Below are 17,405 nucleotides of genomic sequence, written 5' to 3' on the forward strand. Positions count from 1 at the left end.
TCGCTAACACCCCATTGGCCAAAGAAAGTCACATGATCAAACAGCGTCCATTTGGCAACGGCCTGCATAAGGGAGGGATACTGCGAGGTGTGAACTATTGGGGCCATATCATGACAATCTACAACAGTGAGGAGCCTGGAATTCACACAGAATTTGTGAGAACAAATATTTGCACAAGCCAACAAAGGAGATGAAGAAATAGCCCTAGGCGGTGTGGCTCAGTGGGTAGAGCATTGGCCCTCAGACTGAAGGGTCCCAGGTTCAACTCCAATCAAGGGCATATGCCTGGGTTGCAGGCTCAATCCCCAGTAGGGGGCATGCAGGAGGCAACTGATGGATGTTTCTCATCGATGCTTCTAACTATCCCTCTCCCACTCTGTAAAAGATCAATTAAAAAATAATTTTTTAAAGAAACAGCCAGGGCAAGAAGGTCCAAGTCCAAATTCCAGGTCTGAGCCGGGTCCACGGTCCACGTCTCATGCCAGGTACACAGTTGAAGGTCAAATGTCTAGGAGTAGGTCAGAGTTCAAGGACCAGTTCATTCCACGTCCAGGCCTGAGGTCCAGGCGGTAGGTCCAGATCCAGGGTCCCGGTCTGGAGTCCAAACCCTCTCAGGCGTTCGGGTTCCTGGGCAGCGGCCATGTCTGAGGTCAGGGCCCAGGTCCGGGCCATCCAGGAACCTCCCTGAAGTCTGAGGTCTGGTTTCCGGCCAATCCAATGTCCCAGGCCCAGGGTCAGAGAGGAAGGTTCGAATTCCAACTCAAGGCCCAGGAAGAGGCCACCGTCTACTTCCCCAGTCCAGCCGCAGGGTCCGCCCACAGTCCGTGTCCGTCCTCAACGTGCAGGTTCAGCGGCCACGGCCCAGGGCAGGCCCGGCCACACGTCCGCGGCACACAGGGTGTCTACCACAGAGCCTGGGAGCTGGCTCAGCCACCCTCTATCTGAGACACAGCATAAGCCCCGGCCGGTGTGGCTCAGTGGATAGAGCGTTTGCCTGCAGACCGAAGGGTCCCGGGTTCGATTCCGGTCAAGGGCTGGGTTGCAGGCTCCTCCCCTGCCCCAGGCCCGTGCAGGAGACAACCAATCCATGTGTTTCTTTCACATCCACGTTTCTGTCTTCCCCTCTCTCTTCCACTCTCTCTAAAAATCAATGGGCGGGGTGTGTGTGTGTGTGTGTAAATAAATAAAGTAAAATAAAAATAACGAAGAGAGAGGGAGAAGGGAAAAATCAATGGGAAAATATCCTCAGGTGAGGATTTAAAAAGAAAGACTCAACATAAGGGCATTATTGAGGGGAAACTCATTCTGCCACAATTAGACCTGAGACTATACTGGATTTTTTTTTTTTTTAAGGAAGAGTTATTTTATTTTTTAAATATTTTTATTCATTTCAGAGAGGGAAGAAACATCAGTGATGAGAATCATTGATCGGCTGCCTCCTGCACGCCCCCTACTGGGGATTGAGTCTGAAACCTGGGCATTTCCCCTTGACTGGAATCCAAGCTGGGACCCTTCAGTCCGCAGGCCGACGCTCCCAGGGGTCTTCAAATTACGGCCCGCGGGCCACATGCGGCCCGCAGAGGAGTCTGATCCTGCCCGCCAGGTTTTTTGGGCAGTGAGCGCAGCCAAGGTGTTACAGTAGGAATTAGTAGTTCATATAGTCCGGCCCTCCAGCTTTCTGAGGGACCGTGATCTGGCCCCCACTTTAAAAAGTTTGAGGACCCCTGTCTATCCACTGAGCCACACCGGTCAGGGCTTGATTTTTTAAAAAATAAATTCTTTATTGTTGAAAGTATTACATGTGTCTCCTTCCCCCCTCCCCTCCCACTGGCCGGTCCCAGCCCCCACGGACGGTGTCCATCGGCTCTGCTTATGGGCATCCGACAGGCCTGTGGCTGATCTCTGATGGACTCACCTCCATCCTTCACCGGTGTGACTCCCTCCCCCAGGACCGCGCTCGCTCGCGGGTCTGAGGGCCCTTTCTGAGACGCGGGGGCCTGTGAGCCGGGGTGGGCGCCCCTCCCCGCGCGCCGGCTGCGGAGGCCGGGGTGACCCTGAGGGCCGTCCGGTGGGGCAGGGCTGCCCCGCTCCTCCGCGAGCAGTGAGTCTGGGGCCCCCTTCCCGGGTGCCCGTCTGAGAAGCCCAGACGCCCGGAGTCACAGCAGTTAGGGGTGCCTTACGGGGTGCCCCTCGCACTCCTTCACCCCCCCACACACACACACACGTGAAGTAACGGAGTCCTCGCCGAAGGGCCTCTCCCGCCCATGTCCGCGGCGCCCTCCCCGCGGCTCCCGGGGGGGGGGGCTGGGCGGGCTCCAGGGGAGCCGCCCGGGTCCTGGCTCGTTTCCTCGGCCGAGGATGTGTGCTCACTGCTTCTATTTACTTGTTTTCATATGTTTTATTGATTTCGGAGAGGAAGGGGGAGGGAGAGGGCGAGAGAAACATCGGTGATGAGGGAGAAGCACGGTCGGCTGCCTCCTGCTCGCCCCCATGGGGGGGGGGATCGAGCCCACAACCCGGCCTGTGCCCCGACCGGGAATCGAACCCTGGCCTCCTGGTTCCTAGGTGGATGCTCAGCCCCTGAGCCACGCCGGCCCTAATCCTCACCCAAGGGTTTGATTTTGTTTTTATTGATTTTGAGAGAGAGAGAGAGAGAGAATGGGAGGGAGAGAGGGAGGGAGAGAGAGAGAGGGAGAGGGAGAGAGAGAGAGAGAGGGAGGGAGAGAGGGAGGGAGAGAGAGAGAGAGAGGGAGGGAGAGAGAGAGAGGGAGAGAGGGAGGGAGAGAGAGAGGGAGAGGGGAGAGAGAGAGAGAGGGAGGGAGAGAGAGAGAGAGAGAGAGAGGGAGGGAGAGAGAGAGAGAGAGAGAGAGAGAGAGAGAGGGAGAGAGAGAGAGGGAGGGAGAGAGAGGAACTTCGATGTGAGCGAGAACCATTGGCTGGGTGCCTCCCAAACGCACCCGGGCCGGGCTGGGCCCTGAGACCACGGCGTGTGCCTGACCGGGGCCAACCGGAACCTTCCGGCACAGGACGCTGCTCCCGCAACGGGCCGCTGCCCAAGGGCCCCCCCTCCCCACCCCCCATTTACGGGTTTTCAGGAAGAGAGAGAAACACAGCCCACAGACTGCACTGCACGACGAGAAAAGAGAGAAAAGGCTGAGGCTGCTTTCCAGGGTTTTATTGTCGGGGCCGAGGCGGGAGGTGGGAGCCGGGCCGACGGCCCTCAGGACTCTTCCTGGGGCTGAGTGTCCTCCCCCCGGGGCTGCGGGCCCTCCTCCCGGGGCCGCAGGTTGCTGAAGAAGTCCCTGATCCTCTGGCCGACCTCGCCCAGCTTCTGCCCGCCTTTCTGGAGGAGCTTGCCCAGCTTCTGCCCGCCTTTTCTGAAGAGCTCGCGCAGCCTGCCCAGCTTCTCCCGGCCTTTCTGGATGAGGTTGTCCAGATTGACCTTCTTGATCTGTGCGCGGGGAGGAGACGGCTCCTTGGGGCTGGGCCGGGGCGGGAGCCCCCCAGGCCGCCCTTTCCTGGGCCCCCGAGGGGCCCGGCTCTCCTCCGGCTGGGCCCCTGGGGGACCTGTGCTTGAACCCCGCCCCTCAACAGACGGGGGAAACAGGCCCCAGCTGGCCGGTGGCCCCCAGGCCCCACAGCCTCCCCAGCCCGCCGAGGGGAGCCGGCCGCCCCAGCCCAGCAGGAATCTTCCGGAAGGCGGCCTCCCCTGGAGTCTGAGGCCATGGGGGGGGGGGCTGGGAGGGGCCTTCCTATCGCTCAGGCGAGGGCCACACTGGGAACCAGGCTGGGCGTGAGGGGAGAGGCTCCCGGCCAGGAGGCAGCGGTTCACAGTCCCCCCCCCTCACCTCCTCGCAGGTGACGTCGAAGTAGCCATTGTCCGGGTCCAGGATGACAGAGCCCGAGCACTCCTTCAGCAGCTGCAAGGGGCGCAGGTCACCCGCCCAGCCCCCCACCCCCTCCAGGCCCCCACCCCGCCCGGCCCCCACCCCCTCCAGGCCCCCACCCCGCCCGGCCCCCACCCCTTCCAGGCTCCCACCCCGCCCGGCCCCCACCCCCTCCAGGCCCCCACCCTACCCGGCCCCGGCCCCCATCCCCGCCGCCCCGGCCCCCACCCCCGCCCCGGCCCCTGTGTGGCGGCCAGTCTGCGGCGCCCAGCCCCGCTCACCCCCTCCCTCCTGAAGTCACACTCCTCGGGCGGCAGCCGCGTCGTCCTGGGGCACACGGTCTCCTGCAGGGTGAAGCTCACGGGCCTGCGGGCCTCTGGGCTCAGGTCCTAGGGAGGAGGTGGGAGGCCAGGGTGGGCTCTGTGCGTCCCGGGTCCGAGACCCCCCCCCGGCCCCCTGCGGGGAGGAGGTGGGAGGCCAGGGTGGGCTCTGTGCGTCCCGGGTCCGAGCCCCCACCCCGGCCCCCACTCACGTCCGGCGGCGGCGGCGGGTCAGCCGCACCAGGCGGTAGAGGCTGGGCTCCCGGGAGCGCTGGTTGAAGCCCAGCACGGCCAGGCGCACGGCCTCCTGGTAGCTCACGGCCCGGGCGGCCTGGGCAGCCTGGGCGGCGGCCGGCGGGGGCATGGCCAGGCCCAGCAGCAGCAGCAGCAGCGCCCGGCGCCCCCCGCACAGGCGGCTCCCCTGGGTCTCCATGGCGATGGCCCCCAGCTGCAGGCCTCCCCTTTATGGGCGCCGGGCTTGCCTCACTCCCTGTTGCCTCACAGGCTTGCTGCGCGGTGGGCGGCGAGGTCGGCCCTGTGCAACGTGAAGAAGTGGTTTCCCCATCTCCCACCTGCTCCTCTTCCTCCTGGGACGCTCCCACGGGCCCCCACCCCTGCCTGCCCCGCGCGGCCTCGCTGCCTCCCTCTGAGGGGCAGCCACAACCTCCAGACCCACCTCCTCCAGGCTCCACCCGTCCCTCATCCCCCCCCCCCCCCCCCCCCCCCCCCCCCGTCCCCACCGTCCTCATGGGGCTCCTTTGGGTGTTGATGACCCATTTCACCCCTCACCCCCACCTCCAGGAGCCCCCCCTACCTTCTTCCAATGGCATCAGGGCCTGGAGGGTTTTTTTAAATGTGTTTTTATTGATTTCAGACAGGAAGGGAGAGGGAGAGAGATAAAAACATCCATCATGAGAGAGAATCATGGATCGGCTGCCTCTTGCACGCCCCCTGCTGGGGATGGAGCCCACAGCAGGGCCTGTGCCTTGACTGGGATGGAACCCTGATCTCCTGGCTCTGGTTCCACAGCCCGGCAGGGCCTGGAGTCCCGTTGCTCCCACTGCCCTCCCTGCAGCCCTGCAGGCCCCAGGCCGGGCACCCCACCCCGAGGCCTCAGTGCCCCTGCTCCCTCCCCTCTGCCCGCACCCCGCACCATCCCACCAAGCCTCCCTGGCCTCCGTCTCCTCCGATTGGATCCCAGACGGCTCCCGGTTATGCTCCAGTGGAGACAGGCCAGCGGCTGGAGGGCAGCACCGGGAGGGCGAGGCCAGCATGGCCGGGGCTGGCAGCGGACAGAGGCGAGGCCAGTGTGGACAGGAGAGGCTGGTGCGGACAGAGGACAGGCGAGGCCAGTGTGGCAGAAGGCCAGGCCGGCGCGGACAGGCGAGGCCGGCGCGGACAGAGGACAGGCGAGGCCGGCGCGGACAGAGGACAGGCGAGGCCGGTGCGGACAGAGGACAGGCGAGGCCAGTGTGGCCGGAGGCCAGGCCGGCGCGGACAGGCGAGGCCGGAGCGGACAGGCGAGGCCGGCGCGGACAGGCGAGGCCGGAGCGGACAGGCGAGGCCGGAGTGGACAGAGGACAGGCGAAGCCGGCGTGGCCGGAGGCCGGGTCGCTGGTGGCCTCTGTTCGGGGCCTCGGGGGCCGGACAGGGGCTGGAAGGGCGGCGGCGGAGGGGCTGTTGCGCACTCGGCCCGGGAGCAGGAAGGAGACCCGGGCTTGTGTGCAACCTGGTTTCACAGCCGCGTTGCCCCAGCGGCTCTTGGCCAAGCCGGGCTTGCACACGGCGGGCGCCTGGATGTGGCGGGAGGAAGGTCAGCGGGCCCCGGGGCCCCGGAGGCCTCTCCTGGCCCCGCACCTTCTGTCCTGGCTTCGGGGGTCCCCAAGGAGCCACGCCGGGAGAGGAGAGGGCGTGGGACCTGCCCGTCCGCTCCTCCGGGCCAGACCCCTCAGCGCCGTTCCCGCTGGGAGGCCCTGGGCCTCGGCCGGCCGGCACACCCCTCCGCTCCCAATGGGAGAGCCGGGCCTCACAGGCCTCACAGGTCCTCCGACGGCTCAAGTGGGACTGGGGCCGGGGTCGCCTTCCGGGGCCCAGGCTTCCCAGCCTCCAGGACAGCCCCCGCCGGGCCGGGGTGTGTGTGTGCGTGTGTGTGTGTCCACCACAGAGGTGGGGAGGCTGATCGGACCCTCAGCAGCCACGGCCGCCGCTCTCCTGGGGAGGGAGGGCGCTCCAGCCTGCCTTTTTCATAATGGCTCATCTCAGGAACAAGGTGACCGGGTTTTCCAGGGGAGCCCGGCCTGCGTGGCTCAGGGCTGAGCATCGACCTATGAACCAGGAGGTCAGGGTTCGATTCCCAGGCAGAGCACATGCCCAGGTGCTGGGCTCGATCCCCAGTGTGGGGCGTGCAGGGGCAGCTGATCCGTGATTTCCTGTGGAAAAGGACTGAGGGGAGGGACGGTCCTCTCGTGGCCAAGCCCTTCCAGCACAGTTACAGCCACGGCCGGGCTGTGCGCCGGGCCTCACGGTCGAACCGGTTAGGGCTGTTTCTATTTTTTTAAAAAAATATATTTTATTGATTTTTTACAGAGAGGAAGAGAGAGGGATAGAGAGCTAGAAACATCGATGAGAGAGAAACATCGACCAGCTGCCTCCTGCACACCCCCCTTACCAGGGATATGCCCGCAACCAATGTACATGCCCTTGACTGGAATCAAACCTGGGACCCTTCAGTCCACAGACCGACGCTCTATCCACTGAGCCACACGGTTTTGGCTATTTTTTTTTTTTAAATCTTTATTGTTGAAAGTATTACAGATGTCCCCCTTCTCCCCATGGACCCCTTCTGGCCTGACCTCCCACACACACACACAGCCTTCCCCACACGGCTGTGTCCGGGGGTTACCAGATGCACATTTGCATTCTTTGGTTAATCTCTTAAACACGCCCACCCGCCCTCTGAGATTGTTTTCATCATTACTATTTCTCTCTCCCGCTCCCTTCCTCTCTGACATCCATAAAACCATCAGGTTTAAAAGAATGAGAGGGCGAGCTCTCGCTCCATGCAACCAGATTCCCGCCCGGTTCACGGCCGGAGGCCACCGGGGACCGCAGGCTCAGCTCCTGTGAGGTGGCGGGAGGCAGGGCCCGGGAGAGGACGTGGTGGCCGGCTGAGGCCGCCGGGCTGAGGCTGCCGGGCTGAGGCCGCCGGGCTGGCGGGCTGGCTGCAGGGCCCGGGTTCGGGAACGGAAGTGTCCGGCGCCTTGAGGCTGCGGGGACTCAGCTGGCACTGGCGGCGGTGATGACACAGGACGGGCCTCATGGCGGATGCACTGCCTGTGGTCACGGCTGCAGAGTGAGCAGCTCGGCGTGGTCACACGGGGCAGGTCTTCCCTCAACTCCGCGGCCTGAGGGGGGTCGGGGGTCACGGAGGCAGATGCGGGGACGTGAGGAGGAGAGGGACAGGAGGAGCCTGAGCGCCAGGGCAGGGCGGCCCTCTGTCCTGTTCCCGCCTGTGAGGAGGGGCTCAGGGGTAAGCGGGGGCACTGCTCCCACGGCCTCTGCCCGGCTCACACAGGCACCGGAGGCCGCTTCCTGGGGTCTGGGTGTCAGGTGGAGGACTGGAGTGGGTCCCCCCCAACACCCCGGAGGGCAGGTTACTGCCTTCAGGCCTGGCGCGTGCGCACACACACACACACACACACACACACACCCCGGAGGGCAGGTTACCGCCTTCAGGCCTGGCGCACACACACACACACACACACACACACCCCGCATCTTGCCTAACGGGACCTTTGTCAACCCACTGGCAGGCGGCTGTGCAAGAGGCTGTAACTCAGCCCCCAGGACAGGGTCACCTCCAGGGCCCGGGCGGAGGAGGCCCGGACGTGCCATGGCACCAAGGCCCAGCCTGCTGGCTCCAGCCCCCCTCAGCCCCGTAGAAGGTCCCTTTGCTCCCAGGCAGGATCTGGGGGCAGGGGCAGCACCCCAGTGCAGGCGGTCAGGAGGCGCAGCTGCTGCCCAGGACCTCTGACCCCCAGAGGGGGCACCCAAGAAACCCCACAGGAAACGGCGACCCTTTGGAATGCAACGTGCCCCCGCCCTGCCCTGCCCTGCTCCAGAGCTGCTGTGGCTCCCGCTGCTCCAGTGCCAGGGTCGGCAAACCGCGGCTCAGGAGCCACATGCGGCTCTTTGGTCCCTTGAGTGTGGCTCTTCCACAAAACACCACGGCCTGGGCGAGTCCATTTGGAAGAAGTGGTGTTCGAAGAAGTTTAAGTTTAAAAAGTGCGGCTCTCCAAAGAAGTGTCAGTCGTCGTCCTGTTGATGTTCGGCTCCGGTGGCTGCCGGCCCGGCCCTCTGCCCTCATCCAGCCTCATCGCCTCCACCTGCTGGGGAGCCCTCTCCCAGAATGCCCGGCGCGGGCACTCACTCGCTGTGGAGGCCGGGGGGCGGGGCAGTGTGACCCCTCAGCAGCCACGTACCACAGGCCAGGGGGAGGGCTGGGGGGAGGCCAGGGGGAGGGCCGAGCTGAGGGCCAGGGGGAGGGCCGGGGGAGGGCCAGGGGGAGGGCTGGGCTGAGGGCCGGGGGGAGGGCTGGGCTGAGGGCCGGGGGGAGGCCGGGGGGAGGGCTGGGGGGAGGGCCAGGGGGAGGCTGGGCTGAGGGCCAGGGGGAGGGCCGGGCTGAGGGCCAGGGGGAGGGCTGGGCTGAGGGCCGGGGGGAGGGCCGGGGGGAGGGCCAGGGGGAGGGCTGGGCTGAGGGCCGGGGGGAGGGCCGGGGGGAGGGCCAGGGGGAGGGCTGGGCTGAGGGCCAGGGGGAGGGCCGGGCTGAGGGCCGGGGGGAGGGCCGAGCTGAGGGCCAGGGGGAGGGGCCGAGCTGAGGGCCAGGGGGAGGGCCGGGCGGAGGGCCAGGGGGAGGGCTGGGCTGAGGGCCGGGCGGAGGGCCGGGCTGAGGGCCAGGGGAGGGCCGGGCTGAGGGCCAGGGGAGGGCCGGGCTGAGGGCAGGGCTGAGGGCCAGGGGGAGGGCCGGGCTGAGGGCCGGGGGGAGGGCCGGGCTGAGGGCCAGGGGAGGGGCAGGGGTTTCTCCGCTGTATTTCCAGAAAGTGCTGCACACGGCTCTGTCCTCTGCCCGCTCTGGGTGGCAGACAGGAGAGGGTTCTTCCTCCCGTTTCCCGAGGGGAAAACGGAGAGCCGTGAGTCCAGAAGCTGACACGGGAGGTAACGCCAGCGACGGAGGTTCACCCAGGGTGTGGGCCGGGCCCTGAGCCCGCCCCACCCTGAGGCTCTGCAAACAGACCCCGCACATGGGGGCACGCTCCGTTTCTCTTTTTAAAAAATATTTTTTAATTGATTTCAGAGAGGAAAGGAGAGGGAGCGAGAGAGAGAAACATCCGTGATGAGAGTCATCGATCTGCTGCCTCCAGCACGCCCACACTGGGCCTGTGCCCTGACCGGGAATCGAACCGTGACCTCCTGGTACACAGGTCACGCCGGCCGGCTAATTTTTTAATCACAGCTGACACCATCTGTTATATTCGTTTCAGGGGTACGCACAGTTGGTTAGACACTCAGCCTTAGGTAGTGATCACCCCAGTCACTCCTGGACCCCGTCTGAGGCCACAGAGTCTGAGGACGGTCTGCCTGTCTCCCTCTGCTGGGCCATCGCTGCCTGCGTGCAGTCCCCCAGGGCCCTTAGCTCCTGTGCTCCCGTCTGCTCCCCTGTCTGCCCCCCTGTCTGCCCCCCTGTCTGCTTCTCAGTCTGCTTCTCAGTCTGCTCCCCCAAACCTGTCTTTCCAGACGAACATTCTGCTGGGAGACCAGTGCCCTCTGGTGGCCTCCGCGGTGCTATGCCAGTGCCCGCGGGGGGGGGTGGGGGGCGGGAGAGTGGCAGAAAGGCCTGGGCTTACTGGTATTGTTTTGTGATGTATTTTTATTGGTTTCAGACAGGAAGGGAGAGGAGAGAGAGAGAGAAACATCCATGATGAGCCCTAACTGGTGTGGCTCAGTGGATAGAGCGTCGGCCTGCAGACTGAAGGGTCCCAGGTTTGATTCCGGTCAAGGGCCTGTACCTTGGTTGTGGGCACATCCCCAGTGCGGGGGTGTGCAGGAGGCAGCTGATCGATGTTTCTAACTCTCTATCCCTCTCCCTTCCTCTCTGTAAAAAATCAGTAAAATGTATTTTAAAAAAGAAACAGAAAAAAAAAAAAAAGAAACATGAGAGATGGGAGAGAATCATTACCACTGGGGATGGAGCCCTCAGCCGGGGCCTGTGCACCAACCAGAATTGAACCCGGGACCCTTCAGTCCACAGGCCAAGTCTTCAACTTGTTCAGAAGAGAAAAGGGGCCCTAGTCAGTCTGGCTCCGTGGATAGAGCGTCGGCCTGTGGACCGAAGGGTCCCGGGTTCGAGTCCAGTCAAGGGCAGGAACCTTGGTTGCGGGCTCCTCCTGGCCCGGGCCCTGGTCAGGGGCCATGCAGGCGGCAGCCCATTGATGTTTCTCTCCCATCGATGTTTCCCTCTCGTAGAGAAAAGGGATCTAGGACTGCTCGCCGCCCCAAGCTCTAAGTGCGGTCCATCTGCCACGGTGGGGAGAGGGGTCTCTGACCTCAGATAACCTCAACCGCTCCCCACACGCCCTCCTCACCCCGCCCCCCAGCCGGGCTCTGCGCTGCTGGGAGCAGGAGGCCCCAGCGCCCTCCCTCCTCCGGCCTGGCCCTCACCCCGGCGGGGGGCGGCTCAGGGTCTCCCCTCAGGCCCCTCAGGAGCAGCTGGGGGGGGGTGGTCGTCCGGAGAAGGGTGCCCAGAAGGCCAAGCCGCTGCTTTCTAGAAGGGAGGGGGGCGGGAGCGTCGTGGCCAGAGGCATGGGCTGGCCCCGGGCAGGGAAGGCCAGGCTGTGTTTGTCCCTGGAGAACTGGCCGAAGCCGGTTTCCGGGAGCAGGGAGTGTTGGATTGGGTTCGGGAGAGGAATCAGAGTCAGCTTTTTTAGAGCCGCTGGAGGAGAAAGTGGGTGAGAGGAAGGTTTTTATTAGTAGTAATAAATGTTTCACTGAGCCCAGCTGGCATGGCTCAGGGGTTGGCGTCGACCTATGAACCAGGAGGTCATAGTTCCATCCCTTCTCCGTCAGGGCACAGGCCCCCGTTGTAGGCTCCATCCCCAGAAGGGGGCGTGCAGGAGGCAGCTGACCCATGATTCTCTTTCATCATTGATGTTTTGTTTTGTTTTTAATATATTTTTTAATTGATTTCAGGAGGAAGGGAGAGTGAGAGATAGAAACATCAGTGATGAGAGAGAATCATTAATAGGCTGCCTCCTGCACATGGCATGTGCCCTTGACTGGAATTGAACCCAGGACCCTTCAGTCCACAGGCTGACGCTCAGGGGTCTTCAAACTACAGCCCGCGGGCCACATGCGGCCCGCAGAGGAGTCTGATCCGGCCCGCCAGGTTTTTTGGGCAGTGAGCACAGCCGAGGTGTTACAGTAGGGATTAGTAGTTCATATAGTCCGGCCCTCCAGCTCTCTGAGGGACCGTGATCTGGCCCCCACTTTAAAAAGTTTGAGGACCCCTGCGTCTATCCACTAAGCCAGTGTTTCCCCAACTTCTCTCATGATGAGAATCACCTGGTGGAGTTGCCTCATCATGGGAGAAGTTTGGGCAACACTGCACTAAGCCAAAACAGCTAGGGCTCATCATTGGTGTTTTTCTCTCTCGTTCCTTCTCCCTTCCTCTCTGAAATCAGTAAAAATATATTTAAAATAAAAAATTAAGCCCTGGCCGGTTTGGCCCAGTGGATAGAGCATCGGCCTGGGGACTGAAGGGTCCCAGGTTCGATTCTGGTCCAGGACACATGCCCGGGTTGCAGGCTTGATCCCTAGTGGGGAGCATGCAGGAGGCAGCCGATCCATGTTTCTCTCTCCTCACGGATGTTTCTATCTCTCTCTCTCCCACTCCCTTCCTCTCTGAAATGAATAAAAATTTAAAATAAGTAAACATTTCACTGAAATGAACATTCAGACAGAAGAGCGAACAGACCATGCGGCAGAGCTCGTCGAGTTTCCACCAGGTGACCATCGTGACACCAGCTCGCAGACCGAGAAACCACGTGACCAGCGTCCACAGCCCTCCGGGGCCCACCCGGCCACCCCCGAAGACCACAGCACCCGGACTTCCACCACCAACAGCGGAAAGCAGGGCTTTTCTCTTTTTAGAATTTTAAACTTAATTTTTTTAAGAAACTTGGATTACTCTTTTATTGCTGTTTTACTCCTCACCGAGGGAATTCTTCCCTTCGCTTTTAGGAAGAGCGGAGGGACCGGCAGGAGAGACATCGGTGTGAGGCCTGGCTGACGTCCGCACAGGGATCCAGCTGCAATCGGCCGGAATCGAACCTGGGACCCTTCAGTCTGACGCTCCATCCAATGAGCCAGACCAGCCAGAGCTAAGAGCAGGACATTTCTGTTTTTTAAATCTGAGCATCTGCTTTATTTATGTATTTTTTAACCCTCACTCGAGGATTTTTTCCCGTTGATTTTTAGAGAGAGTGGAAGGGAGAGGAAAACAGAGAGATGCTGATGCGAAAGAGACACATCAACTGGCTGCCTCCTGCCTTCCCCCATCCAGGGCCTGTGCCCCTGACCAGAATCGAACCCGGGACCTTTCAGTCTGCAGGTCCTGCTCTAGCCACTGAGCACGCCGGCCAGGGCAGGCCTCTCCTTTTTAAAGCTCGGTGTCCAGGGATGGAGCAGCATGTCCTTCTGTGTCTGGCTTATGTTCAACACCAGTTGCGACAGCCACCCACAGTGCTCTGCTTCCATCGCTGCTGGGGGAAGCTCTAGGCACCCATTCTCCCGTCCTTCCGTCCATCCATCTGTCCATCCGTCTGTCTGTCCGTCCTTCCGTTCGCCCGTTCATCCATCCATCCATCCCTCCGTCCATCCGTCCATCTGTCCGTCCATCCATCCATCCGTCCATCCATCCCTCCGTCCTTCCATCGTCTGTCCATCCATCTGTCCGTCCTTCCAACCGTCTGTCTGTAGCTGTAAATTGTTCTCTGCTTGGGGCTGAAATGAGTGCTCAGAGGCACTCAGGGCACTTAGGAACCAGCTGCACCTTCTGCGTCCCAGAGCCCGCCCCTGGCTACATCCTCCCTCTGACCTCTGACCTCTGACCTCTGCCACCCTCTCCACAAGACCTCCATGGGGCTCCTTCGGGGCTCCCTCCTGGGGGTGGGAACCTCGGACTGGACACTCCCTCTCCAGTTCCTTTCCCAGACTCCCCCCCCCCCCCCCACTGCCTCTGCTACACTCAGGCTTGCGTGCTGGCGCCCCCGACCCTAGGACACTGCACACCCTCAGGGACAGTGTCCCCCCCCCCCCCCCCCCGGACCCTGAGTCCCTCTCCGAGCGCCCACCCCACGCAGCAGCAGGCAGAGCTGAGCCTTCAGCGCCTCCCGGGGTGCGGCCTCCTGCCGGTCACGGCTCCAGCCAACGCAGCAGAGACAGGGCTGAGCCCCAGCCTGGGGGAGCAGCAGGTCACCCGCAAACACCCGCCCTAACACTGCCCCCGCCCGCCCCCACCCCTCCCTTCCTCCGGTGCCCCCCCACCCCCCAGGCCGCTCTGATCCCATCAGCACACCCTCTCCACGCCCGCACTATCTCCTACGAGGCCCAGCCCGAGGGGGGTTCTAAGTCAGCAGGATCTGAGCCTTCCCCGGGGCCCAGGCTCCGCAGTAGGGCCTCCTGGGGCTCTTTCCTCTCTCCCAAAGCACCCACCCCCTTCAAACAAACAAAGGAGAATGGAGAAAAGAAAACCAGACAAGCGCCCCACCCAACCCGAATTCCCTTTCCCAGCAGCCTTTAATCCCTTCTGGAAATTGCCCTCCCCCTGTCTGCCCCCCCCCCCCAGCATCCCCATCTCTATCCCCCGCCCCTCCTCCCGGTCCCAGCAGCCCTGCAGGTGGCCAGTCATTAAAGGAATGCTCCTGATGTGGCCTGTGAGCACCTGAGGGTAGGAATTACAGGGTTCCGATCAGCAATGAAGAAGCATTCCTTGAATAAATGGCTGCAAGAACAGGGGTGTTGAGTCCAGTATTAAAGGACCTGCCCACACCCTAGCTGGTTTGGCTCAGTGGATAGAGCCTCACCCCGAGGACCGAAAGGTCCTGGGTTTGATTCCAGTCAAGGGCACACACCTTGGTCTCCTGCCCTAGTTGAGGAGAGTGCAGGGGACAGCAAAATATTGTGTCTCTCTCACATCAATGTTTTTCTCTCTCGGTCTCTCACCCTCCCTTCCACTCGCTCTGAAAATCAATGCACGCGTCCTGGGGAGAGGATTAACAAAAATAGAAGTAAATAAAGGAGAGGGGGGATTTACAGTCACTCTGTGTGACCAGACTGTTGTTTCTGGCCCCGGGCCAGAGGGAGGTGTCTCTCCCAAATCTCAGCACCACACACAGGAAGTCTGCGATTTATCCGTGTGGAGCCTCTTTGTTCGCAGGGCTCAGTGTGAGCTGTTACAGGCAGTCGTAACCTTGAATACATAATGAGTTTGTACTTGGCATCATTATCAGTATTGGTCTATTTTATTTTTTAATTTTTTATTAAGGTATCACATATTTGTCCTCAACCCCCCATTCCAACCCCCCTGGCCCCCCCCCCACTCATGCCCCCCCCCATTGTCCTTGACCACTGGTTAGGCTCATATGTGTGCACACAAGTCCTTTGGTGGATCTCTCCCTTTTATCCCCTCCCTCCCTCTGAGGTCCAGCAGTCTGACCCACGGCTCCTTTTCTCTGGGTCTGCTCTTGTTCATCAGTCTGTGTTGTTCACCATTTCCCCCAGATGAGTGAGATCATGTCCTCCTGGAAATATTCTTATAAGAATAAAAATTCAGATAAGCAATAATGGTTATGCTGAAAGGCCTATGTAGTTGAGTTTCTTTCTGGGCCACCAGTTCTTTTGAGACCCAATAGTATTAGTCTATTTTAGTCTATCACATTGGGTGGCTAGCTTGCAAGGTCAGACAGTTAAGTTTACCTTTTTCTAGTATTTCAACAAAAATAACAAAGTCGCCAAAACCGGTTTGGCTCAGCAGTAGAGAGTCGGTCTGCAGACTGAAAGGTCCCGGGTTCGATTCCGGTCAAGGGCATGTACGTTGGTTGCAGGCACATCCCTGAAAGGGGATGTGCAGGAGGCAGCTGGTCGATGTTTCTCTCTCATCGACGTTTCTAGCTCTCTATCTCTCTCCCTTCCCTCTCTGTAAAAAATCAATAAAATATATAAAAAAATAAAATAAAAATAACCAAGTCATTTTACAGTACAACAGACTGTCTTAAAGTGACAGAGTTCATAATGACAGAGTTTACAGCGACAATAGCAGAGTTTCAGACAGCAGTTTTTTATACAAGATGGAGGTCGCTGCGCTTCAAGACCGTTTCCCATGGCTCTCGGCTGTCTTCACAGAAAAATGTCTCGGTTGTCGACCGAAACTTCAGTTTTCCACCTGGCAACCCTCTCAGGCTGATACCTCTGCAGGACCGAACGCTTCTCTCCAGTAACAAACGAAGGAGAGAATGAATGCCTTTGGTACTGGCAACTTTAAACCACAAAGACCACCAAGATGCTAATGTCGCCAAGACCGGTGTGGCTCAGTGGATAGAGCGTCGGCCTGCGGACTGAGGGGTCCCGGGTTGGATTCTGGTCAAGGGCATGTGCCTTGGTTGCGGGCGCATCCCCGGTGGGGGGGGTGTGTGGGAGGTAGCTGATCGATGATTCTCTCTCATCAGTGTTTCTAGTTCTCTATCCCTCTCTCTTCCTCTCTGTGAAAAATCAATAAAATATATTTTTTTAAAAAAAGAGTGCTAATGTCGCTAATGACGAGAAAATGCTCACAGATCAGCCATCGAGGGGCATGGATGGAAGAGGCAGAAAAATGGATTGGATAAACAAAAAGCAGCCGGTGGTGGTGTCTCAGAGGCAGCGATGTATGCAAAATCCCTTTAAGGCGAGTAGCGGGAGGTCTGATAAATGTAAGAAGTGTTTGATGGGGAGGGAGGGCATGTATGGGGGGGACAATGGTATATGTACAAAGATAATAATTTAATTTAAAAAAATTAAAAAAAGTGTTTGTGAATTAAACAGCACATCAGCCGTGTACTGCAGGTAAGGAAGGTTAAATCAGGGCATCATCTAATTCGATGGACATTATTTCCGCTGGAAAAGGGGTTCTGTTTCTGAGCAAATCGCATCTCGGATTGTGTCTGAGGAAGGAGGCTCCCTGCAGGATGTGTGGGTGTCTGTCTATCCTTGCTTTGGTTTTTAAGGAGGGGAATCCCTTCTCCAAACAGAAGACACAGGGCGCGGCGAAACGCAATGCGGATGGAAAGGCCACGTTTCATTTCGGTGGCCAAGGAGTGGCAGGGAGGAGCCGGGAGCCGGCCGGGGCCGTGCTGAGGAGCACAGGGGAGTCCACCTCTCTCACCCCCCCCCCCCGGGGGACCCAGGCCTCCTCTCTCCTCGGCATCGTCCCCTCCGCTCCCTCGTTCTCAGAAGGACCTCAGGATGCCCCCCAAGGGTCCCCCAGCTCTACCCATTGCTGCTCCCCACTCCACTCTCCACCCTGGAGTCAGGGTCACTCTCTTAAACGGAAACATCAGCTTTTCCACGGTTTCCATGGCCCGTGGGAGAGAAAAGTTCCAGTCCCAGCGTGCGGTCTGCCAGCCCCTGGGCGCCTGGGCCCTCCCCTCGCACCTCTCCTCCGACTGGCTTTCTGCTACCCTCCCCACCCCGAGGACTGAGCCCGCTGCTTCCTCAGAATTCCTGACATACCAGATCGGATTCCGTTAAACTCTCAGCACGCACACCTTTTCTCTGCAGTAAGCCTGCGTCTCCATGTCCTGAGGGGTCCCTGGCCCAGGCGGGCCCTGGGCTGGTCCTGAGTCTGAGTTTGTGGTCACTGGGTGGACACACCCCGTGAGATAACCACAGAGAAAGCAGAGCCTGCGGCCCGGGAAGGTAGATGATAACATGGGAATGTGTCCGTCAGGGACTGGGAGCAGGTGTCCTGGAAGCTCAGGGGTGTGGGCAGGGGCGTGAGGGGGCATTCCAGCATTTTCCAAGGACGTGTTGAATCAGTCGGTGTGGATCTAGCCAAGTGGTGGGCTCTGGGGAGAGACCGAATGAATGAGCAAACCGACCTGCCCCA

General features: G+C 60.6%; 1 protein-coding gene across 1 annotated transcript; it reads right to left on the reverse strand.

The window, feature by feature from the left end:
* Positions 1-3,159: 3,159 nt before the first annotated feature.
* On the reverse strand, positions 3,160-5,170 carry CAMP (cathelicidin antimicrobial peptide). The gene is given in 6 exon segments (XM_084903328.1): positions 3,160-3,451; positions 3,849-3,920; positions 4,169-4,276; positions 4,420-4,437; positions 4,440-4,742; positions 5,022-5,170. Coding segments are annotated over 5 exon segments (630 nt in total). The 5' UTR covers positions 4,641-4,742; positions 5,022-5,170; the 3' UTR covers positions 3,160-3,220.
* Positions 5,171-17,405: the final 12,235 nt, after the last annotated feature.

The sequence above is a fragment of the Pipistrellus hanaki genome (assembly GCF_964339955.1).
Source record: "Pipistrellus hanaki genome assembly, chromosome: 13".
Lineage (NCBI taxonomy): Eukaryota > Metazoa > Chordata > Mammalia > Chiroptera > Vespertilionidae > Pipistrellus > Pipistrellus hanaki.